This window comes from Erpetoichthys calabaricus, chromosome 16, assembly GCF_900747795.2.
Source record: "Erpetoichthys calabaricus chromosome 16, fErpCal1.3, whole genome shotgun sequence".
Taxonomy (NCBI): domain Eukaryota; kingdom Metazoa; phylum Chordata; class Cladistia; order Polypteriformes; family Polypteridae; genus Erpetoichthys; species Erpetoichthys calabaricus.
Window position 1 is genome coordinate 19,445,891 of NC_041409.2, and position 26,467 is coordinate 19,472,357.

The 26,467-nt window shown below is 42.3% G+C and overlaps 1 protein-coding gene across 1 annotated transcript in view; it reads left to right on the forward strand.

The window, feature by feature from the left end:
- The first annotated feature begins 284 nt into the window (after window positions 1-284).
- The window catches only part of LOC114666787 (potassium channel subfamily K member 16-like), a 50,520-nt gene continuing 24,337 nt past the window's right edge, over window positions 285-26,467 (forward strand). The window contains exon 1 of the mRNA XM_028821784.2: window positions 285-785. Coding sequence (XP_028677617.1) covers window positions 591-785 — 195 coding nt within the window. The 5' untranslated portion in view covers window positions 285-590. The remainder of the gene's footprint in view (window positions 786-26,467) is intronic.

Sequence of the window (26,467 nt, forward strand, 5' to 3'; positions counted from 1 at the left end):
AGTGCGACTGTGAACATGTTACAGTGAGATGTAGAATGTCTTAAAAAGTAAAAGAAAGAAATAAAAAAAATGAAAACAAAATAAAAAATATGAACCGAACTGTGTGCTCTGATCGTCATTCTCCAATTAGTTTTAGCTAAGCCCTGTTATAAAAGTTACTAGATGCCTGCACTGCCATTGCCAGCTTTTCCAAATGGGATGGACTTTTAGTTTACTTAAGTTACCTGGTTGCCGTCCAACAAGGACATCTTACAGCCTGGGTTCAAAGTTCCTCGGGGGAGACACCGGACAGCCTTCTCCCTTACGGACTTTAACCTGAAGCGTCTCCTCTTCCAAGTGGGCGGTACAACATCGGGAGCGTTCTCGTAGCTCGGACTCACCCAAAAAGAGTTACGAGGAGCCCGCGGCGGAAACGCTTCTTACAGGAAGAGCGCCGAAGAAGACGCAAGATGTCACATGCGATGTCTGGCGGCTCGCAGGCCGAACGACACTGAGCGGCGGTCCACGCAGGCACTCGTCTCGACGGGACATCAGCGAGAGGACATGCGCAAAGTATCGGAGGGCTGAGAGTGCCGGGACTTAGCACGAAGATGACCACTTGCGGAGTTCATATGGTGCTGATGGTAATCGGTTATTTGTCCTACCTGCTCATGGGGGCCGCTATCTTTCAAGCTTTGGAGGAGCAGTCCGAGAGAAAAGTGAAGAGGGAGATGGTAGATCAGAAAAGACTGTTTTTAGAAAACCACTCCTGTCTGTCAGAGGAAGCAATGAGAAATTTTTTACAGGTAAGCCCCATCTTTTTGTAAAAAAACAACAACAACAATATGTTGGTTGCGTGGTTGCTTTATTATGATAACATATAACATATTGTAATCAACCAAAACAGATCTACCTACTTTATAGTGCCTTGCATTTAATAATTTTTATAGCGAAGTTCTCCTATCTATCTATCTATCTATCTATCTATCTATCTATCTATCTATCTATCTATCTATCTATCTATCTATCTATCTATCTATCTATCTATCTATCTCTAGATAGATAGATAGATATTAATTGGGATTAATAAAGTATCTATCTATCTATCTATCTATCTATCTATCTATCTATCTATCTATCTATCTATCTATCTATCTATCTATCTATCTATCGGCAATGCAATAAAAATGGTAAGAGCAGTAAATACTAGTGAGGGAACCAGAAAACAAACCAGTGTGGCGCATTGCATTGTGATGAAGTTTATTTCTTAATGAATTTGATGAAGTTTATCATTTGCTAAACTTTGTTTTAATGAATCTCATTGATAAAGTCTGTTGCATTTTCTTCTGTCAGAGTTTGTGATGTTTTTTTTTTTTTTTTTTACCAAATAAGAAATACTGCAAGTCTGTATTTAGAAATTTGTGAATAGGTGTATAATGGAATGGACATCTGATTAGGTATTTAATGACAATTTCAGCCTTTTTTACTGCCTCTAATTCTGCAATTCCTGCTCACTGCAGTGCTTTGGTCCCAACCATCAAATCTGTGGTATCAACTCCTAGCTCTTTTTTACTACTCAGTAATCCTGTAGTTTCTTTGCAAATATTAGTTTTTATAGTGATGTAATTATAGCATGCTCAAACCCATTTAATACGATTTGATTATAATACAATTACATTGTAGTAGTAGTATCAGTATTGCCATATGTACAGAATATGGTGCAATTCTTACTTGTATGTCCAACCAACATGAAACCCATCTTTACTCACTGGCACCATGATAAACAAGTACTGACACACTGTTTTCTCATTTTAACTAATTTCCGATAAGGCCCATGCAGGATAATTTACTTATTTATTCAGCGAGGCAGTGAGGTCAACAATGTGGTTTATTGTGCAGCTTCTTAGCAGTTAATAAGGTGGCCAGACATCCCAGTTTCACCAGTACAGTCCCCATTTCAGGCAATGTGTTCTGACATCCTGAGAAATAACTGAATTATAACAACGTGTCCCAGTTTTAACAGGCTTTCCCTTCTGAAGAATTTTCATTGTGCTGCACTCAACCGACATAAACAACAAACCACGAGTCACACAGAAGAGAAGTAACACACTCACTACGCTTCGTGTACAGTAGCTGTCAGTCCAAAACTGGGTAGTGATCTGATGTTGAAGCATACAGGTTTATTTGTGAAAATGTTGCTTCCCCAGCTCTGATGAGACATAGCAGACATTTAAGAAATGTTGGCATAAGTTAACACATATACATACGTGCTTACACACTTGTCCCAGTTTGGGACTTTGAAAATCGGGTCACCGTAGCAGTTGACCCCACACTACTGTACTGTTTGGAAGCCTCTGTCTACCTCTGATGTTGTTAGCCTACAACTGATTTTAGTCTTCAATGTCTTCAAGTATTTACCAAATATGGACGAGTACACTAGGAGCCCTTTTAGGAGTTGTGAGTAGACATATGTGAAGATGAGAGCAGACTTCAAGATTCGAAGGACAGCAATCAGTTAGGTGGCTAAAAGAAAGAACAGGAGTCAGTGTTTGCATATGGAAAAATAAAACCAGTACATTCCTAGGAAATACTGTCATTTTTATTTATTCAGCAGAAATCTTTATCCAATGTAACTTTAAGGTGCAAATTGTTGTTAATATAATTTGAGGGGCTTGAAGATGTAGTCATAACAAGCAACAAAGAATAATATTCAATGTTGAGCTCAAAAGGTGTATATATTCCATAGAAAACAAACATAAATCCTCCATTATTCAGTCTTCCTGCAAGCACAGTTTAGTTAAATGTTCAAAGGTGATTATGGTTAGGGCCGAGTTAGGGTCACACAATAAACTGGGGTCCCGTACTGTAAACATTTTGGGATAATGGAATAAAGAATGTGCTGTAGCAGTTCCTTCTGCACTGCTGGTGTTTACCACGCAGACGCAGATCTGCTATGAATCAGTGAAACTCCCTGCCTTGTTGTCCATCCATCCATCCATCATCCATTATCCAACTAGCTATATCCTAACTACAGGGTCACGGGGGTCTGCTGGAGCCAATCCCAGCCAACACATGGCGCAAGGCAGGAAAAAAACCCCGGGCAGGGTGCCAGCTCACCGCAGTGCCTTGTTGTTATTTGCCAAAATTAGTTGGCAGATAACCGCTTGTCATGTTTTTATTTATAGCATAATCTTATTTTTCACAGGCAGTCACATTAGGACTAACGTAAAGCAGTGACATTCATTTTTTTTTTTTTTGCAACTCATGTTATGCTCACTCAGTGCCTCACATTGTATTATTTTTATGCTTTCATCATGATTATATATTTTTTTAATTTCAAAAGTTACTTTAGTTTCCTCCCACAGTCCAAAGACATGCAGGTTAGGTGGATTGGAAATTCTAAATTGGCCCTAGTGTGTGCTTGGTGTGTGGGTGTGTTTGTGTGTGTCCTGTGGTGGGTTGGCAGCCTGCCCGGGATTGGTTCCTGCCTTGTGCCCTGTGTTGGCTGGGATTGGCTCCAGCAGACCCCCGTGACCCTGTGTTCGGATTCAGCGGGTTAGAAAATGGATGGTTGGATGGAGGGAAGTTACTTTATGAAAAAGATCATGTTTCATTTTGAGCTGTCTTGCTAAGACTCACCACACGTACTGTATACTGTATCTGGGTAGCTTATTAATGAAGAGATGTTAATGTACCTGGCAGGGAGCCATATTGAAATTTCAGAATATTTGAAATCATAATTGGGTGGCATGGTGGTGCAGTAGGTAGCGCTGCTGCCTCGCAGTAAGGAGACCCAGGTTCGCTTCCCGGGTCCTCCCTGCGTGGAGTTTGCATGTTCTTCCCATGTCTGCGTGGATTTCCTCCCACAGTCCAAAGACATGCAGGCTAGGTGCATTGGCACTTCTAAATTGTCCCTAGTGTGTGTTTGGTGTGCGTGTGTGTGTGTGTGCCCTGTGGTGGGCTGGCACCCTGCCCGGGGTTTGTTTCCTGCCTTGTGCCCTGTGTTGGCGGCTGGGATGGCTCCAGCAGACCCCCGTGACCCTGTAGTTAGGATATAGCGGGTTGGATAATGGATGGATGGATGAATGAAATCATAATTCAGACCAATAAGTGGAATCGGAATCTTGGCACACAACAAGCCACAGTTATTGTAGATGACAGACTTTTATTTTGAAGGAAATCTGCAGTGCCATTTTCTGCTGTCTGAGGACACTCACTGAATTGCACTCTGCCTTTAGTGATGAGAGTCACAACAGGTATATGCTGGACTGAACAGACCGGACCACCCTGTTTGATCTTAGTAGCTTCTTCCAATTCCTACAAGATGCTTATGGGGCAGCGGATTAATGTAAACCCTCTTCTGCATTCTGCATTGTCACTTATTGCGCTGTGTCTTATACACTTCTTTGAAGGCACATTCTAACTACATGCCCAAAGCACCTCAGTTGGCTACTTTTCATCTAGAAAAGTATTCTTCCTACTCCAATGTCCTTCTGTCTTGCTGACCTCCAGTTTATCCAGTAGCCCTCTTCAAGATTCATCATTTTGACTGCTTGTACATGTGATCTCTTTGGGTTGAGATCCATCTTCACCTCCAACCACATGTTTTTGACTTTCCTTCTTACTGTACATCATCTCCTCCTCCTCCTCCATCTTGGTGCTCAGTATCACTCAGTCATCCTTTGCCTTTTGCTCCCCATATCTAAACCACTGTTTATCTCGTTCTTCTTTCATCACAACACCAAGCCAAGTCTTTCTCTTAACTAGTTATTCATTTTCTTCTTACTCTACCACGCTTCACACACTCACACCTCATTCCAATTACAGTTCTTTCCAGATTGCCTTCATGTTTTGTCATGGTTGGTTGGCCCAGTCTCATTCCTATACACCATATTACTACTAACACAGATTTTGTAAGTGTTAATGCCACAGAGACCCCTTTATAGGTCAGAAAAGGGGATGGTTCACAGAACATTCGTTCATGTCTGTCTAGACCTAGTAAGCTTCCAAAGTCTAAACATATGGACAATTGTAAATTAATACATGTTAATGATAGATAGATAGATAGATAGATAGATAGATAGATAGATAGATAGATAGATAGATAGATAGATAGATAGATAGTGTGGCGCCCGGCTGGAGTTTATGCCCGGCCGTGACGCCCAGGAAGATGGTTCATACCTCCTCCAGACCACGAGGGGGCGACCGCCCTGGTTGTATTGGGGGCCAAAGGTACAGGGCTTGGAAGCCCAACCCTGTAGGGGCCCGTGGTCACTGCCAGGGGGCGTCCCCCTGCCTGACGGACCCTGGACCCCAGTACTTCCGCCACACCAGGAAGTGCTGGGGGGAAGAAGAGAGGAAACACCTGAAGTGCTTCTGGGAGGACAGACGGCATTTCCGCCACACTGGGGCGTGTCTGTGGGATTGCCGGTGCACACCTGGAACACATCCGGGTATGGATAAAAGGGGCCGCCTCCCTGCATTCAAGGCTGGAGTCGGGTGGAAGCTGGACAAGGTCGGAGAAAGAGAGAAGGAGGCGGTCCGAAGAGGCAGAGTGGTTGGCCTGGACTTTGGGGAAGATTGGGGTTTGTGGTGCACTTGGAGACATTGTAAATAGTAGTAGTGTAAATTAACGTGTGGTGGTGCAAAAATAACATGTCTGCCTGTCTGTGTCCGGGGCTCGTTCCACAATAGACAGACAGACAGATAGACAGATAGATAGATAGATAGATAGATAGATACTTTATTAATGAATGAATAAATGAGTATGAAAGATAACTTATAGCTTTAGAAAAAAAAGGTTAACAGCCTCATTCAGCTACCACTTGACATCCATGATGAATTCTTCATAGTGATCAATTTAAAGATATGTCTTGTTTAATCCTCTAAAGTCACATAGTCAGTTTTTCAAAGGTTACATTTGAGTACAATTAATGCAAGTACATTTATGTATTTGGCTGACACCTTTATCCAAGGCCATTTACAATATCCATATTACTAACCGAGAATGGAAAACCGGAAGGCATGGACCCAGGTACATGGCGATGGACGCAGGAGACATAGTGCGCAGGCGCCTACAGCGCGCGTCTCATAAACCGCAAGTGAAGTCTGATCCACCGTGAACGAAGGAGTCACGGCTCAAAAATGAAATAACTCAACTAATGCCACACAGAAAAGAGGATTCTGCACTGCACCCCAGAGTGAAACGGAAGACACTATGGGGTCCGCAAAGGTCCACAAAGATAGTACGAAAGGCGCAGGCACCTACAACGCGCTTCTGAACTAAACGTCCACACTACACAGCATGGTCCGGGTAATAAGAATAAACAAACTCTCCGTATTAAACGTACGGCATCCTCACACGTCCAAACCATATAGCATATGTGAATCACATTACAGTGATGCATTATTAACAGTACAACCACAGAAAACGCTCCATATTAACAGTAAGTGCAATTATCCATATTACTAACGGTAGACAACGGATAACTAATGGAGTCACGGTCACGGCTCCAAAACGATCCAGCTCAACTAACAGCTACAAAAGCGAGCCCGCATGGATAAATACAATAGACGTAGGCGCCTACAACGCACGTCTGAAACCGCGGAAGCAAAACTGTCTCGGCTCCAAAACCAAACAGCTCGACTAACGGAGCTACAAAAACAAGCCCGCATGGACAAATACAATGTACATAGACGCCTACAACGCGCGTCTGAAACTGCAGAAGCAAAGCAGGCACGGGTTCAAAATGAAAGACCACAACTGACGGAGATACAAAAACGAGCCCACCTAGATAAAATCAATGAACGCAGGCGCCTAAAACGCGCGTCTGCAAAGCAGGCATTATGGACTACATTAGTAATATGGATAGTTCATTTGCTTTTGCATCTACCAGGGTAAATATCTGGCCACCAGCTGGCAATGGCCCATACTGCTTTCGCGTATGTGGACAAATATTACATCAGATTGGAACAGTGCACCCTGAACCACATCATGAACGCAAATATGCACATATCTTCGTGTTAGATCCAGATGGCGCAATCTATCAATGAATGAACCTCTGACGGAGCTACAAAAACGAGCCCGCATGGATACGTAGGCGCCTACAACGCGCGTCTGAAACCGCGGAAGCAAAACTGTCTCGGCCTCAAAACCAAACAGCTCGACTAACGGAGCTACAAAAGCGAGCCAGCATAGACAAATACAATGAACATGGACGGCTACAACGCGCATCTGAAACTGCAGAAGCAAAGCAGGTACGGGTTCAAAACGAAAGACCACAACTGAAATATTCCAATATATCTTTCTAATGTGCCATGCTATGGGTTCTTTACTTCCTTTGTTCGTCATCTACACCGTTACACTCCAATATATCTCATACATACATCAGTGTATTTCGGCTTACCCAACACCAGGGGTTGGCGAGCGAAGCGAGCAGGGGGCGGATCCCCCCTAGTAATAATACTGTTGGCTTTCCAGTTGGAGGACAGGCAGGTCACATGACTTGCTCAGGGTCACACATTGTCAGATAGATAGATAGATACTTTATTAATCCCAAGGGGAAATTCACATACTCCAGCAGCAGCAGCATACTGATAAAAAACAATGTTAAAGAGTGATAAAAATTCAGGTATAACAGACAATAACTTTGTATAATGTTAACGTTTACCCCCCTGGGTGGAATTGAAGAGTCGCATAATGTGGGGGAGGAACGATCTTCTCAGTCTGTCAGTGGAGCAGGACGGTGACAGCAGTCTGTCGCTGAAGCTGCTCCTCTGTCTGGAGATGATCCTGTTCAGTGGATGCAGTGGATTCTCTATGATTGACAGGAGCCTGCTCAGCGCCCGTCGCTTCGCCACAGCTGTCAAACTATCCAGCTCCGTGCCTACAATAGAGCCTGCCTTCCTCACCAGTTTGTCCAGGCATGAGGCGTCCCTCTTCTTTATGCTGCCTCCCTAGCACACCACCGCGTAGAAGAGGGCGCTCGCCACAGCCGTCTAATAGAACATCTGCAGCATGTCAGTAACAGTGTCAGTAGTGGGATTTGAACCCACAACCTCAGGGTTTGAAATCCAAAGCCTTGACCACTACACCACACTGCCTGCAAGCGCATGCTTACCAAAATACAAATTAGACGCTTATAGAGGCATTTGCAGACAAATAAGAACAGTGCCGTGCAGTCATTTTGGTTAGTGCTCTAAGACTAATGATCTGCAATTTTAGAAAAGATCAGCAGCAGTACTATATACACAACCTGCATGTTAATGGCAGTATAGATGGCAAGAGAGTCTTTTCAGACCTCTTAGATGGTCATCGTCTAGCTGTGAAAAGATGGGTGCTGTATACTGTAATATGCTATTAAAGAGGAAAGCATTAATTGCTATATTTTAGTAAAGCAGCTTCATTTGTAATGGTGAATTTGAGGACTAGTCCTTAGAGGTGTATTCCCTGCTGCTGTCTCAGCTTACTTACCTCGAAGCGAATGCCCATAACCGAAGCGAATGCCCATAACCGCTGTTATCAGTTCTTAAGTAAACCTGATTCAGGATAGGGTTGTCATGCAAGATATAGATAATAACATTCCCTGCTTCAAAACATTGGGTTGCCAGTTGTGTGTGTGTGTCATCATGTTCATATTAACATACTGTATTTCAATATGGTTGTCAAATGGACCTCAAGGAAGAATGAGAATAACACGAGATACAGGCAGGCTTGCTTGCTATTCAAGAGCAAATTCTTAAAGCAGCAGCAAAAACTTCAAAACAGATTGAAGAAACAGTGAATGTTTAATCCATTACTGGTAATCAAAGCATTAACAGAGTAGAATGGTAATCAGTTTTGGTGGGGATAGAGGAAAAGATGAGGGCCATTTGCTGCTAAGAAAGCGCCCGCTGAATTCAAGGCTTACTTGTGACTAAGCAATTTGAAAGGTGAAGAAGAGGAGTCTGTTTTTTGTGTATTTTACTAAAAACGTGTAGATCATTTCAAGGAGGATAAAGTGACTCAGTGATTGTATTTTTCAGCTTAAGATAACACTTTAAAAACAATAGTCCACAAAAGACAAAATGGAGTATCTGAATCTTTACCAGAACAGTGTACTTTAGACAACAGAGCATTACAGTAGACATCTTTAGAGCAGTGGTTCTTATGGTCAGCTCCCCATAGCTACAGGTTTTTGTTCCAACCAGTTTCATGACCATTGAGTTGTCCTCACGTCATATTGAACTCATATGTCCTTATTTTGTCCATATCACAGAGACTTTTGAAAACACTTTTCATTGCTATATATTTCTGAAAACTTCCCCTTAGCATTGCGGCGTGGATGGGTGACAACAGATAAATTTGAAAATTCACACTCTAATTGTGCTCTGTTTGGTTAATAACGTGACTCCCGGACTGCATTCTCAGACACTTTGCTCACTTTATGCTTGTGCATTACTTTCAAGGACAATTCCACTTCAACATCAGCATATGTGTATTCACTTCACCATTGCTGTTCTCCGTGTGTAAACATAAGCTGCAAATAAATGTCAACATGGAGGACACTTCCTCCTTCTGTTTCCATCAGTGCATGCATGCCTAGTGTAATTGAACAGCTATGTCAAATGCATTTTAGTGTGAGCAGAGATATTTTTGTTAACAACTAGGGGGCTTTGCTCCCTGCTCGCTTCGTGCGCTATGCACTAGCCTCTTGGGGGTTCTGCCACTCGCGTATGGGGATGCGGACGTACAATTTTACATTACAGCCAGTAATTAACCATATTAAAAAATAGTAAAACATAATAATTTGAAAGTAAATTATGTTTCATGTTGCGTTAGAGTTATTTGTTGTGTAATACGATTTTGTTCTGTTTGGCTTTGAAATTAACACGCAAAAACTTTTTAAACTTGCACTTTCACTGTAAAACTTAAGTAAAACAATTTGTTGAATTAACTTTTCATCAATGTCGTATTGAATTGTGATTCTGTGTTTGGATGTGACAAAGCAATGTACTGTATAACTGCCCGTAACTGAATTTCGTTTCTTTCTGTCTATTAAATAAAATGACTTTTTCGAATGTTTGGCTCTGAGATTTCTTAATTGTCTTTGCAAAAGATATTCTAAAGGGAAACTGTTAAAGTTTTTAAACGAATGGCATATCAAGATCTCCTTTATCTTTATCTATTGTCTAATGTTATCCCCAGAAGATGCACTACATTACCTTTCTTAGATACATCCTTCTTTCTACAGTAATTCCTCCAGTGGAAGACCGGACAGTGTAAAAGGTTGTAGATATTCTTTGTGATATTGTAAGTTGATGTTTACATCTTCCACACGATTACCACCAACTGTTTCAGCATAGTCTATTGATACATACGTAACCAATGTCTAGTGTAACCGATCGACATTTTTGGAGTGCACTACATTTCCTTTCTTAGATATATTCTTCTTTCTACAGTAATTCCTCAAGTGGAAGACCGGACAGTGTTAACGGTTGTAGATATTCTTTGTGATATTGTAAGTTGATGTTTACATCTTCCACACGATCACCACCAACTGTTTCAGCATAGTCTATTGATACATACGTAACCAATGTCTAGTGTAACCGATCGACATTTTTGGAGTGCACTACATTACCTTTCTTAGATATATTCTTCTTTCTACAGTAATTCCTCAAGTGGAAGACCGGACAGTGTTAACGGTTGTAGATATTCTTTGTGATATTGTAAGTTGATGTTTACATCTTCCACACGATCACCACCAACTGTTTCAGCATAGTCTATTGATGCATACGTAACCAATGTCTAGTGTAACCGATCGATATTTTTGGAGTGCACTACATTACCTTTCTTAGATATATTCTTCTTTCTACAGTAATACCTCAAGTGGAAGACCGGACAGTGTTAAAGGTTGTAGATATTCTTTGTGATATTGTAAGTTGATGTTTACATCTTCCACACGATCACCACCAACTGTTTCAGCATAGTCTATTGATACATACGTAACCAATGTCTAGTGTAACCGATTGACATTTTTGGAGTGCACTACATTACCTTTCTTAGATATATTCTTCTTTCTACAGTAATTCCTCAAGTGGAAGACCGGACAGTGTTAACGGTTGTAGATATTCTTTGTGATATTGTAAGTTGATGTTTACATCTTCCACACGATCACCACCAACTGTTTCAGCATAGTCTATTGATACATACGTAGCCAATGTGTAGTGTAACCGATCGACATTGTTGGAGTTAATTCGTTTGATCTTATCGTTTCTCGGTGCTAGGATTGCCTGTATACTCATTTTTACTGTTGATAAGCCTTCATGATGAAATTCTTCAATAACATTTGGACAAAAATACATCTTCTTTAATTGGGAAATTAAAGTGAGGAAAACATTAAAATTTATAAGAGCTGAGAGAGCAAGAACTGTGTCTGTCAAAAATATTCACATGAATGAGAGGTGAGAGTACAGTGTGCGTGGTTTTCTATGGTTGAGAGGAGGGCGTGACTTGAAAACATCTCATAGCCACTAACTCCCAAGTTCTCCCTGCAAGCTTGTAGGGCTGGATGCAGGTTAACGTCATACCCCAGACAGAGCAATTGCAGGTTAAGGGTCTTGCTCAAGGGCCCAACAGACTGTTAGTGTAGACGTACCCTAAAATAGCTGGTCATTTTCCTTCAATTAGTCCTCATTTAGCAAAGTGCAGAATTGTGATATTTACATTTATAAGATGCTATATTATCAAATTAAATTAATGAAATGAATGAAATGTGAATTTTCCCTTGGGATTAATAAAGTATCTATCTATCTATCTATCTATCTATCTAAATTAGTTATTAATGAAAGGCAATTTTTTAAAATTTCAAATCCACAAATGAGTTTCTTAGCGCAAATCATTAACATTAATAATCCTTCATGTGCGACAATGACCTACTGTATACTTTGCCTAGCACACAGTTTAAAAATTAGGTGCTGTCGTATGGTTCTTCTGAGTTTTAGAGGTCTTAGAACATAAAGTAAAATGCTAAAAGCCATGTTGTTCGATTGGGGGGTTGCTGTGGTTGGAGTTTGGATCAATTTTTTAGCTTCTCGTTTGACCGTGTCTAGCAGGCACCACCGATTGACAGCTCTGGTGCTCAGAGTCCATAAGCTCCGACTTTATTCTGTTCCTGCAGAAGCCCTGACGAAGTTCTCAGCCATTGACAGGTAGGCCCTCATAATGTATGGGCACTGGCCAAGGGCCTGAGGAGCATAGGGGCCCAGAATGTTTCTGATGCCTATGTATGTTTCTGTGTTGCTATCAAAACAGGAGACCAAGCACACTACTTTACGTGCGGGCCTATGATGGCCTCTTGACAGGCAGTGTGTCATGTTTCCTGAGTTTGAACCCCAGACAGGTTCATGTTCTAAGGCCAGTGATGTGGAGTCTGTCCTTCACTGTCCTTTCACTTATTGTGGCAGTTTCAGCAGCCATACAAGTGGCGGATCTAAAACAATCTCCCAGTTTTGGATAGTCTGATGTGTCAATCCAGCTCTGGTGTGATCATTCAAGGATGACTACCTCATGACTGGTCACCTCTTCCTGTAATCTGCTGAATCCTTATCTGAACTTAGGACAGAGTAGACAAGTAAGCCCGCGATTTGCTAGCGAATCGGAAACCCTAGAATGGCAATCAGTTTCTGTTCCGTCCGATATGTGGATGGATGACATATCATGGAGGGCGGGTGCGTCTGGGGAAATGTCATTTAATGCAATAAGCATATCTGTACTAAAGCGGTTTCATTTTGTGGAGACGTGAGTCTGTTGCATTCGCTGACACTGACCGCTTGAACAGGTTGTGTTGTTTGGGGGCCTCCTACTGACTCTGGGAAGCCACTGCGTCTGACTGGTTGGCCGAGCACTACAGCGCAATATGCGCCTTGGTGGGAAGCCGCTGCATGAAGACATATCATGGAGGGTATATGCGGTGGTGTGGGCGGTCGCGTCCGGGCGGCCGTACAACCTGGCGTGCACGCTTTACCTCAGGTGTAGTTCACAGGTCGTAGTCTCGTTTCTGTATTTTCTTTGGTTTGAGCCGCGACTCCTTTCACAAGCGTGTTGTAGGCGCACGCGTTGTCACAGTTGGTTTGAGCCGCGACTCCTTTCGCAAGCGCGTTGTAGGTGCACGTGTTGTCACAGTTGGTTTGAGCCGTGACTCCTTTCGCAAGCGCGTTGTAGGTGCGCGAGTTGTCACAGCATGGACCTTTGGTTTGAGCCGTGACTCCTTTCGCAAGCGCGTTGTAGGCACGCGCGTTGTCACAGCATGGACCTTTGGTTTGAGCCGTGACTCCTTTCGCAAGCACGTTGTAGGCGCGCACGTTGTCACAGTTGGTGTGTGCCGTGACTCCTTTCGCAAGCGCGTTGTCACAGCATGGACCTTTGGGGTTTCCGTACATCCGGTGAGCCCTGCACCCTGCGCCCATACGGTTTACAACCTTCGGTTAGTAATATGGATTAGCTTTATCCATAGTGTCTTGCAAATCAGGATCATAAAATGCCTGCCTGCCAATACTCCCCTTACTTGCTCGTGTGACTTCCAAGGCAGTACAGAATGCACAGAAAACTGTCTGTGTCCTTTTGTCTTTGATCTAAGCTTAAATGCCAAGAAGCTCCTGACACATTGTTCTTCTGCTGAAATTGCTTGCAGAGGCAGTTTGGAACTCTGTTTTGAGTGATGCAACAGAGGACAGTCGATGTATACACAACGTACAGTTCAGCACTTGGCGGCCCCAGTCTGTGAGTTTGTGTGGTTTACCACTTTATCTCTTGATGCTAGACGCTTCCACTTTACAATAATAGCACTTACAGTTGACCGTGGTAGAATTAGCAGAGCAGAAATTTAATGCCACTGCCTTATGGCAAAGGTGACATTCTGTGACAGTGCCACATTAAAGCCACTGAGCTCTTCGGTATGACCAATTCTTACTGCTGATGTTTGTCAATGGAGATGTGCCTGGCTACGTGCCGATATTATATGTGCCTGTTAACAATGGGTGCAACTGAGTCACCAGACCTCCATTATTTGGAGTTATGTCCACCTAACCAGACTGGATTTTAAGACGTGAATTACGTGTCCATGATTACCAGATCTGTCCTCACGCATACATGTTTGGGACATAATTAGAAGATAGTTGGCCTCACTTTCAGTGCCGGCCCTTTTAATAAATAAGCTGAGAGCTCAAGAAGAATGGGCCTACATCAAAACACTGAAAGGTGACATCGATTAACTCAGTGACAGATATGATACCAACATGAGCATTCGTGTATAAGCTCCCTGAGTGGTTCTTTCCTATTTTCTTTTTCAAAGTTGTGATTTTACTTTTTATTGAGATTCTAAATTAAACTAAATCTAACATTTTAGATATGTGATAGTGCATGTTTATATTCCTCCTAATGTTTTCACAGAAAAAACAAGATTTATTGATTGTTCTGAGCTCAAATCCTGCGCCCCCGTGTCTGTGTGGGCTTTCCTCCAGGATTTAGCGTGTACACAAGGTTAATTAAAGATTGTAAATCATCCCTCTACCATGTATACCACATTAAAGATTGTAAATCGTCCCTGTATGAGTGTGAGTGAGAGTCATGCAATGGACTGCTGCCTTGTCCAGGGATGTTTCCTGCCTTGCACCCGGTGAAGCTAGGAGAGCTTTGATCCAAGTTATGCTATGATCGAATGGTCTTTAGCCCTTTAACTTCTGATTGCACCAGTTGTTATTTGTAAAATGGTGACTGCAGCTCCCTGTAAATTAGCTGAGTAGTTAGTACTCAAGAAGCCATGAAATGTAACAGCTTCCTCCCGATTTACCTTAGTTAAACACAGACACATGAATACAGAAAAGCCATTTCATTATTAGTTATCACGTACAGCTGTTCATTTGAGGATTTTCAATATTATCACTGCTAACGTAAGCAAATACTTTGCCACATTTAATCTTCACATCTGTGTTTCTCTCTGCGGAGCAGTAGCTACAAAAGGCTTTCACATGCAGAAAAATGTTTTGTTTGCAATCAGCAAAGAAGAAGTGCAACATTCGATGCTATTCACTTATTTTGTTATTACATTTATTGTAAACTTAACACTTCATTGTGTGGTGTGATATTAGTTTCCAGTGAAACATCAAATAAGAATAAAGGTCGGTTCCACTGAATAGAAATGAGTGACTTCATCAGAGCACAAAGAACACGCAGTTCAAAACGAAAAGGAGCAATATTAATGTTTGCAGACGGCATAATCACATTGACTGCTTGGATATCAACACATTTTGTCTCCATTCAAAGTATATTTAGTAGATGCTATGAATATTTCGATTGTACCTCACTTTGATTTCCTCCCACATCCCAAACTGTACGTTAGGTAGATTGAAATCTAAATTGACCCCGGCTGAGCAAGCACATGCTGGGATGGCACTGGCACCTTGTCCTCGGTTGGTTCCATGTCTGATTCTGATTTGCTGGGGATGTCTACACCACTTCTGATCATGATAAGAGTTTGGAAATGGAGTGTATGAACAGAGGGATGGGATGAGCTATAGTGGATTCAGAAAATATTAAGTCCCCTTCACTTTCTGCACATTTTATCGTGTTTAATGGATACCTTTGCCATTTTTGCCCATCAATCGACATGCAATAACTCATAATGAGTAACAAATTGAAAATATTATTCCAAAGACATTTGTACATTTGACAAAAATCAAAAACTGAAATCTCTAATACAGTGGAACCTCGGTTTGCGAGTAACTTGGTTTACGAGTGTTTTGCAAGACGAGCAAAAATTTTTAATAAATTTTGACTTGATAAATGTGCAAGGTCTTGCAGTACGAGTAGTATGTATACGCCTTGTCTGCTGAGCGTCATGTGATCACAACTGAGCTAATGGTTCTTCTCTCTCTCTCGCTTCGGGATTGTGGGCAATCGTCTCCTATTCTCCGTCTGAGTCGGCGTGCCTCACTCATATAGTCAACATCCGTACGAGCGTATAGTGTTTACTACAGCATTAGCATTGTGACTGTGTGTGCGCACGCGTGTGTGTGTGTATGTGTGTGTGCTTGCTCGCTCGCTCGCGTGTGTGTGTATGTGTGTGTGCAAGCGCGCGCTCATGTGTGTGTGTGTGTGTGTGCTCGCGCGCGCGCTCGCGTGTGTGTGTGTGTGTGTATGTGCTATGACGTGCGAGTCTCCATCTTGCACCCTAAAACACGAAGCTGAGTCTCAGTACTTTAGCAACACCAGCTTTATTCAGCTTGAAACAGCAACAGCGCAGTTATTTATACACAGACACAGCAGTCAGGCAGGGCCCTGCACATTTATAATGTTCCTTGTATCGTCCATCGACGGCAGGCACTTATTGCATGTCCGCGATCTTTTCGGATTCGCTTTTACGGAGAACTGCTAGAGCGCTGGGAGACTGCGATTGCTTTGGGACGCTCTTCCACGTGTCGTCCCATTGGGTGCAATCCCACAAGAGTTTAGAAACTCACTCACACCAGCCATGATTCTTTTCAAAGGTAAAGTGCAGGTTAATTTGTTTTATGTATTTTTACTTTATATTTTGTATTAATCATTTTTATATGAATAGTTTTGGGTTGTGGAACAAATCATCTGAGTTTCCATTATTTCTTATGGGGAAATTCACTTTGATATACGAGTGCTTTGGACTACGAGCACGTTTCCGGAACGAATTATGCTCGCAAACCGAGGTTCCACTGTATATGTATTCAGACCTTAATTCAGTATTTTGAAGAAGCCCCTTTAGCAGCAATGACAGCTTCGAGTCTTCTTGGGTAAGTCTCTACAAGTTTTCTGCACATCAATTTGGGCAGTCCATCCCATTGTCCCTGGCAGATGCTCTCAGGGTCCATTACAATGGATGTGAAGTGGCTGCTGAGGACAAGAAGGGCCAGCAGGAAACTTGTAAAGGGGCCGGCAAAGCAGCAAGAAGACAGGCCTGTGTATCCCGTGTGTCTCGTCCAACCTAACGACTGTGAAGTCATTTGTACCCTGGATTGTTTCTTCGTAAGGATGAATGGACTGTCTCGTGCTTGCCTGTTGTGTGAATAGTGGTGGATTAGTCATCATACATCTTCAGAGGGAGCGCTCCCGCAAATCTCACCCCTCGCCGCTCAGGACTACCAGTAGGACTGTTTAATTAATTTATTATGGAAGCTGTCCCCGGGATCGTCATATTTACACCATACCCTTTCATCTGTTTCTGACGCATTGGGACTGTGATGAGAACATCGTGGTGAGTGTTTTTTGTCTGGGTTGATTTGTTGTGTTGATATTTGTATCGCCGAAGGGGAAGGGGAGGGTTGACTGATTTTTGTTGTTTATATTTGATTTTACATTTAACATATTGGCTCCAGCAGACCCCCGTGACCCTGTAGTTAGGATATAGTGGGTTGGATAATGACTGACATTGGTCTCAAGCACTTGACCAATGCTGCTCAATTTTCATATTGAAGTAATTTGACAAAACTTCAATATCAATTAATCAAAATGATTTTTAATTAATTTGTCTACATTGGTTTTGAACCTTCAGCCATTTGATCAAAAGTGGATGGATGGATGTTTGGATTGTGTCTCTGTGAGTGTATGCGGTCCTGGAATCCCAACCGAAAAAATAAATAAATCACCGTCCTTTCAACGGTGTGAATCTGAGCGGCACCAGACCGCTACACCCTGACCTATGCCTCACCACTATTTGTTTGCAGTGGTCTACAGAGAGTTCCTTGGACTTTATGACTTGAGTTTTGTCCTGAACTGTTGTGTGAATCGTAGAGCCTTCCATACATAAGTGTGTGCCTTTGTAAATGATGCCCAGTTTGCCCCGGTGGACTCCAATCAAGTTCAAGACACATATCAAGGATAATTATAGCAAATAGGATATAGCTGACCACAATGTGGAGTAGACAGAATGTCAGAATTAGACATTTAAACGAAAGACCTGTATGTGTGTATATGGAGCCATCTGCTCTGCTCACACTCAACCATAGCCACTAGATGGCCCATGCATGCATTTTTACATTTTTTTGGCATTTGCATTCACTCCACTTCTCATTATGAAAGACCTGTGTGCAGCAAACGCCACCATGCAACAACGTCTTCATGCTGATGACACAGATGAAGAGACACAATGTTGAAACAAAGCAAACGTGCAAGTGAAACACCTCAGCAACGGAGACCAATGCTTGTGGTTTTCACTAAAAACATCGTCTATCTTGAGGTAGGACTCATATGCCAGCAATACAGCTAACATATGGTGTCACCAGTGTCTTCTTACGAAAGCCAGTGGGGCAGAGCAAGCACAGGTGGGTCCTCATCCTCTGCCTTGGGCAGTTCTTAAAAGTGAGCTGATGCCTCTCCTAATTCATGAATATATTAAAACTACTAGAGCGTATTCGGGTTGTTTTTTGTCCTGAAGACCACTCACAACCGGTACTTATAGAAAGCAGAGATTTCAGTTTTTGATTAATTGTGTGTCCAGTAGTAGATTTGCAAGCTGTGTAGAGGGCGCTTGATACTGCCAGGTTAGGCTCCCTCTCCCCACTCAAGCAAGCTAAGACTTCAGTATGTGTGTCTCGGGAACTGCACGTCAGACATTGTGGTCAGCAACACAGGAGCACCACGGGACTGTACTTTCTCCGGTCCTGTTCAGCCTATATATACATCGGACTTCCAATACAATTTGGAGTCCTGCCACGTGCAAAAGTTCGCTGACGAAACTGCTATCGTGGGCTGCATCAGGAGTGGGCAGGAGGAGGAGTATAGGAACCAAGGACTTTGTTAAATGGTGCGACTCAAACCACCTACAACTGAACACCAGCAAAACCAAGGAGCTGGTGGTGGATTTTAGGAGGCCCATGTGACCCCGTGATCATCAGAGGTGACTGTGTGCAGATGGTGGAGACCTATAAATACCTGGGAGTGCAGCTGGATGATAAATTAGACTGGACTGCCAATACTGATGCTCTGTGTAAGAAAGGACAGAGCCGGTTATACTTCCTTAGAAGGCTGGTGTCCTTCAACATCTGCAATAAGATGCTGCAGATGTTCTATCAGATGGTTGTGGCGAGCGCCCTCTTCTACGCGGTGGTGTGCTGTGGAGGCAGCATAAAGAGGAGGGACACCTCACACCTGGACAAACTGGTGAGGAAGGCAGGCTCTATTGTTGGCACGGACCTGGACAGCTTGAAATCTGTGGTAGAGCGACAGGCGCTGAGCAGACTCCTGGCAATAATGGAGAATCCACTGCATCCACTGAACAGGATCATCTCTAGACAGAGGAGCAGCTTCAGCGACAGACTGCTGTCACTGTCCTGCTCCACTGACAGACTGAGGAGATCATTCCTCCCCCACACTATGCGACTCTTCAATTCCACCCGGGGGGGGTAAACTTTAACATTATTCAAAGTTATTGTCTGTTTTTACCTGCATTGTTATTACTCTTTAATTTAATATTGTTTTTTGTATCAGTATGCTGCTGCTGGAGTATGTGAATTTCCCCTTGGGATTAATAAATCTATCTATCTATCTATCTATCTATCTATCTGTCTGTCTGTCTGTCTGTCTGTCTGTCTGTCTGTCTGTCTGTCTGTCTGTCTGTCTGTCTGTCAAATTTGCCAACCCTTCTGAATACATGTTTTTACTTAGTCTTTGTGGGTTATTGTGTATAGATTGAAAGTTAAATATGGCACATTTATCCATTTAAAATTCAAACTTACTTAATATAAGGTGGGTAAGACAACTCTGGTGTAAGGTCGTCATTTGTGCTACAAAACCAACTTCACAGAGAAGCTCACAGTGCTGGTTGGCCAGGGAGCAGAACAATTTGTACTTTACATTAGTCATGTAGGTTTCTACTGTTTAGTTCTTTTTTTGTCTTCCTTTAATTTGCAGAGTAGGCTTTTGCACAGAAGGCATACACGTCTGCAGTTTTGTATTGAGACACAGGTGGTGTCCCCTAATACAGAAATAATGTTCCGAGTAATCTTAATTATGGCAGAAGAAGCTCAAATATAAAATCACAAAATGCTATTTTTTCCATCCTAGACATTTTAATGAGGTTGTTTAGTAATGTTTGTTGTTCTTAGTGTATGTTTATTATTAGCCCTTTTTTCAGTGTTCCCATAGTTAAGTAAAGATCTATCCACCTGCTCTGTAGCTTGCTTGAGTGGGGATAGGGAGCCTAACCTGGCAGTATCAAGTGCCCTCTACACAGCTTACAAGTCAACTACTGGACACACAAACACACAGACACACACCTACCAAGCCAATTAAACCGAAATGTGTGTGTCTTTGGGCGGTGAGCAGTACGGTTAACCACTTTGCCATCATACGGCCCTGGTTACGAAACATTCACATGTGAAGATATTTTCCCTTTTGAGTCCTATAGGCTTTTACAATGCTGGATGGCTCATTTCAACTCATATCACTTCCAGTTTTAATCATCACCTGGGATGTAAAAGGCCTGGCACTGTTAGAACCTTGCGTGGTCCAAGAAGGTCTCAACAACACAAGGCATCAGGTGTTTTTTTTTTTTAACATTGCAATCTTTAAAGCAAACAAAGTGATTTACTGAACAAATGACAAGGACCTCACGCAGTGCCTGCTCAAGTGTGAACCATGTGGTTGCTTTGTCTTAAAGGAGAGAAAGGAAATTTAAAACACTATTTTCTATTCTATGGAAAGAGTTGCATGGGATGGCACCATGTCCAGAGACTGTTCCTGCCTTGTGCTTCCTGCTTGCTGGGATAGGCTCCAGCTTCCACACCACTCTGCCCTGGAAAAGCAGGTTAAAAAATAAATGGATGGATGGAAACAGTTGCTACCTGTTACCGTTTGTTGTGATTGTGGGATTTGCATGGCTTACTCCAGGTTTTCTTTCCACATCATCAAAGGCTAAATGGCCAAGTGTGACTTTGGGTGTTTTTTGGGCCCTGTAATGGACTGGCATCTTGCCCAGGGTTGTTTCCTGCATTTTGCTCACTGATGTCAAGACAAGACAGTGGCACCCTGTGACTCTGAGCCGGACTGAGTGGGTTTGAGAATGGTATGTTCCATCGAGAAAAAAAAATTACATATTTTCATCTCAACAGTTGTAGTGAAAAGTCAAGGAAAATGACACCTTTTATTGGCTAACTAAAAAGATTACAATATGCAAGCTTTCGAGGCAACTCAGGCCCCTTCTTCAGGCAAGATGTAATCCATCCCGGATGGGTTTTTTCTGTTTTCGCAGCTTAAGGATGGCTTCTTTCACCCGCATGGAGAGCTCCTTTGACCGCATGTTGTCTGTTCACAGCAAAATCTTCCACATGCAAGCACCACACCTCAAATCAACTCCAGGCCTTTTATCTGCTTAATTGATAATGACATAACGACGGACTTGACCACACCTGCCCATGAAATAGCCTTTGAGTTAATTGTCCAATTACTTTTGAGCCCCTGAAATGAAGGGATTGTGTTCAAAAAATGCTTTAGTTGCCTCACATTTTTATTCAGTCATTTAGTTCACCCCGCTGAATTAAAGCTGAAAGTCTGCACTTCAACTGCATCTGAGTTGTTTCATTTAAAATTCATTGTGGTAATGTACAGAACCAAAATTAGAAAAAAGTTGTCACTGTCCAAATATTTATGGACCTAACTGTATATATATAGAGAGAGATAAATTAATTGTTCATATGTAAAATACATTTCTGGAACATAAAAATAATAATCATAACAATTATTATTATTATTCTTTACATGTATATAGTGCTGTTCTCACGACTTAAAGTGATTTATGTAGTGAGTGAGGAGCCAATTCAACCACCACAAATGTGCAGCAGCTATTTTTGTGCCAGTACACTTACCACACATTCGCTGTCAGGTGGTGAAGGGGTGAAAGAGCCAATAAGGGACAGGGAATGTTTAGGAGGCAATGGTGGGCAATTTAGTCAGGACATCGGGATACACCCTACTCCTCATTAAGAATACCCAGTGATCTTTAATGACCGCAGAGAGTCAGGACCTCGGTTTTACGTCTCATCCAAAGTACAGCACTATTTTTACAGCACAGTGTCCCCAACACTGCACTGGGGCATCAGGATGCACATTCAAACCACAGGGTAAGCCAGTAGCGACCCCAGTTTTACCTTGTTAGACTCCCATCCGAATACTGCTTAGGTTCCTGAAGTGCATGTGCATTTGTATTTGGTAAAAACAACCTTGGATTAGATACCACGTCACACACATGGACGCACCAACTGTCATTCATACTTGGGTGATTTAGAGCAGCCATTTAACGAGTGCGCACGGCTTTTGAAGCTGAAACTGCTGAATTTGGAGAAAACCCATGCAAACATGAAGGAATATGTAAAGCATGCAATGATAGTTGCCGGTCAAGGACCTGAACCCAGATTTCTATAGCTGGCAGTATGATTCCTCACACAAAAGGATTGATTTGTTAATTAATTTTGAGCATAGTTATGCTTCTTCTCAAGGTCACAAGTCAAGGTACTAATTGCTTGTCAGTTAATAATTAAAAGATGCTGAAAGACAGAGTGGAATGTTTCAAAACATGTCCAGGTTCAGCAATGGTCCACTTTTTACTCTGAAAGTGGCACTGTGTTAGTATAATTTACAATTTCAAATGTTTCTTTGCTGGTAACTAAAACAGGTACATCCACCAGGGCACCTTGTTTAAAACATATTGTGTTGAAATCAGTTTAACGTTGTAAAGATAACAGGTCCAGATTACATTAATGATTAAACATTGCATGTAACAGACAAAATTAAGAAACACTTGGACTGGATGAAGGATATAAATTCCGTTCATAGCAGGTGCTTCTACAAGGGTGTGGTGGTTGAGATAAGCATTCAATGTGCTATCATGTTAAAGGTCATACAGATCCAAGTGCTCAAAATGGTGTCTGAAATGGCTCAGCGGCACCAACTGAGACATGACTGATTGATGGAGATGAATTTGACAGTAGCTTCATTGACAAAGACTTGTCCACTTGGTAACGTTTCACAAGAGAAACTGGACAAGGACATATTGGTGTGTAAATCTGAAGTTAAGGCAACATCAGCTGATGGCAGCTGTCATTGTAAGCATAAGCTCCTTCACTGTGATGTTTGTGCACTCATTGAGATGTAAGAAAAACTGGAAAAGCAACTAGGCCTCATATGACTGAAAAACCCTCTCAGGTATTCATTAAGCATATTCTGCTCAACAACTCCACAGGGAGAGAAACAGCATTGAACTGCAGTGCATAAGCATCTAAAAGTACAGAGGTTTGTGAGCATAATTCGTTCTGGAAACGTGCTTGTAATCCAAAGCACTCGTATATCAAAGCAAATTTTGCCCATAAGAAATAATGGAAACTCAGCTGGTTTGTTTCACATCCCAAAAATATTCATAGATAGATAGATAGATAGATAGATAGATAGATAGATACTTCATTAATCCCAATGGGAAATTCACATTCTCCAGCAGCAGCATACTGATACAATAAATAATATTAAATTAAAGAATGATAATAATGCAGGTGAAAAACAGACAATAACTATGTATAATGTTAAATGTTAACGTTTACCCCCCCAGGTGGAATTAAAGAGTCGCATAGTTTGGGGGAGGAACGATCTCCTCAATCTGTCTGTGGAGCAGCGGTGCCGGATGTAATACAAAATATAAAGTAGAAATACATAAAACAAATTAACCTGCACTCTACCTTTGAAAAGAATTGCGGCTGGTGTGAGGGAGACGAGAGAGAGGAGAGGAGGAGGACGACTTTCACTCTAACTAACGGAATCCCTGCTATCTGTTGGCTCACTGGAATCTTTTACTTTTTTTGCAACTTTAACAAGGAACCTACCCAATGACAGTTGCTTTTGCCTCGTTTTGAGGATTTCGCGGAAATGTGACATTGCATTGTCGTTAAACAGATTCATCGCTCACACACAAAATTAAAAAATGCTTTACGCACCCACACGTGGTCACAATGCTATAGTACACAGTATCCGCTCATACAGATGTTGACTATACGAGTGAGGCACGCATGGGAGACAATTACCCACAATCCCGCAGCGAGAGAGAGAGAGAGAAAAGAACCATCAGCTCTGTTGTGATCACGTGACGCTTGGCAGACAAAGCGTATACGTACTACTCGTATTGCAAGACCTCGCTCGTTTATCAAGTTAAAATTGATTAAAAATGTTTGCTCGCCTTGCAAAACACTCACAGACCAAGTTACTCACATTCCAAGGTTTTACTGTACATCTTTTGTGAGCAAAGTGGTGCAAAGAACACAAACAGTGATCTACTGAGCAGTGGCTTAGGCCAAAGTGGGCATTGCCCATTTTGTTAGGTATTGGGTATTCTGTAGAGCAATAGTTCTGAGGCGAGGCAAGGGATTTGTGCTGGCATCTGGAAGGCTGCCAGTTCAAATCCCATTACTGCCAAGAGGGATCGTACTCCGCTGGGTCCTTGAGCAAGGCCCTTAACCTGAAAATTACTCCAGGGGCTCTGTACAATGGCTAACCCCCAAAAGGTCATGTGAAAAGATAGTTTCCCCTTAGGGATTAAAACAGTGTGCCAAATATGACAAAAAAGAAAACAGTGGCACACCAGGCCTGTTAAGAAAGCAGATTTAAGAGGGAGGCAGACATCCAGCTGCACCTTCCCCCACTTACATTCCAAACTAGTTGAGTGAACTCCAGCTTGCACCAGGGTCTGTCTGGGCTTCACCTGAAAGCACAGGTGTAAATTAGAGTTGCACAGGTATTTTTGCATAGGCCTCTTCGCAAAGACATCTTGAGTTAGAAGGGGCGAAATGGACTGAAGAAAGAACAAAGACTTTTTATTTAAGGAATGATAACTCTGCTGAGCTGCATTGTCCAGTCCTAATGAGCCAGCCAAGCAGATGTTCAGTCACTTGCCAGCAGTCAGTCCACGATATTGTGCTTTTAGCATCGTCTTTCATGGCTTTTTATCCGAGGAGTCAAAGCAGTTTGCTTTCCATCAGCCTGTCAGCAGCTGCCTTGCTCTCTCTTTCTTGTGCGTAGAAAGACAATGCTCATCTCAGGAGCTACATGCTTGTTGTTTTTGACTTGTCTGTGCAGCTGGCTGACTGACCATTAACTACGTGTGTCCCATTCCTGATATGATGTACTCCTGGCTACTCTCACCTTAACATCAGCTACCTGTAGTTTTCCTTCTGCTTCTCATGGTCGAAGGCACTTTGCGCATTCAGACAACCACTTTTCTTACTGACAGCTGTTGTAGTGACTAATTTATTTAATCCGCCTAGCACATCACCTGGTTTTGATTCTTTCTTGCTCCTGGTTTATGATATTTTCTTTTTCTTGTGTGTACACCCTTTTTGATAATTACATAGCCTAGACACTGAGTTTTGGACTTTCTCTCTTGTATTATAATTCTGAGAGTATAATATTTCTCAATGAAGACCCTGACTTTTTTCCAACTGTGTTTTTATAAAGTGTTTTAATTATATGGCTTCTGCCACTCAAAAAATACAATTCCAATGAGTTTGAAATAAAAAAAATGTCAGTTCTCTTTTATTCATCCAGCCATTGTGGATGGTTCCGTACCCAGTCGGGAAGATAGATAGATAGATAGATAGATAGATAGATAGATAGATAGATAGATAGATAGATAGATAGATAGATAGATAGATAGATAGATAGATAGATAGATAGATAGATAGATAGATAGATAGATAGATAGATAGATAGATAGATAGATAGATAGATAGATAGATAGATAGATAGATAGATAGATAGATAGATAGATAGATAGATAGATAGATAGACTTTATTAATCCCAAGGGGAAATTCACATCCTCCAGCAGCAGCATACTGATACAAAAACAATATTAAATTAAAGAGTGATAACAATGCAGGTATACAGACAGACAATAACTTTAAATAATGTTAACGTTTACCCCCCCAGTTGGAATTGAAGAGTCGCATAATGTGATGGAGCAACGATCTCCTCAGTCTGTCAGCGGAGCAGGACGGTGACAGCAGTCTGTCGCTGAAGCTGCTCCTCTGTCTGGAGATGATACTGTTTAGTGGATGCAGTGGATTCTCCATAATTGATAGGAGCCTGCTGAGCGCCCGTCGCTCTGCTACGGATGTCAAATTGTCCAGCTCTGTGTATCTTTCCCGGCCAGAAGGCCATTATGAGAGAAGGAAGGACAGAGGGCGACTGCCTCCTGGGGCTTTGTGTTCCCCCAGTACACTGGGTGGCAGTACCCCTCTGGTATGGCTCCTGTTTGGACACCCACAGGGCCCCACAGGAGTTGCAGTTCTGCTGGGCAGCCCTGGTGGGGTTCTCACGTGCCAATAAGAGGGAGCTCCCCTGTTATGGAGAGGTTCTCCCAGACCTGGAAGTGGCAATCCTGTTGGACCAAGAAGTAGTCCAGAGTTCAGGTTGTAAAAACAGCCTCATCCAGGAGTCAGAGTCGGGAA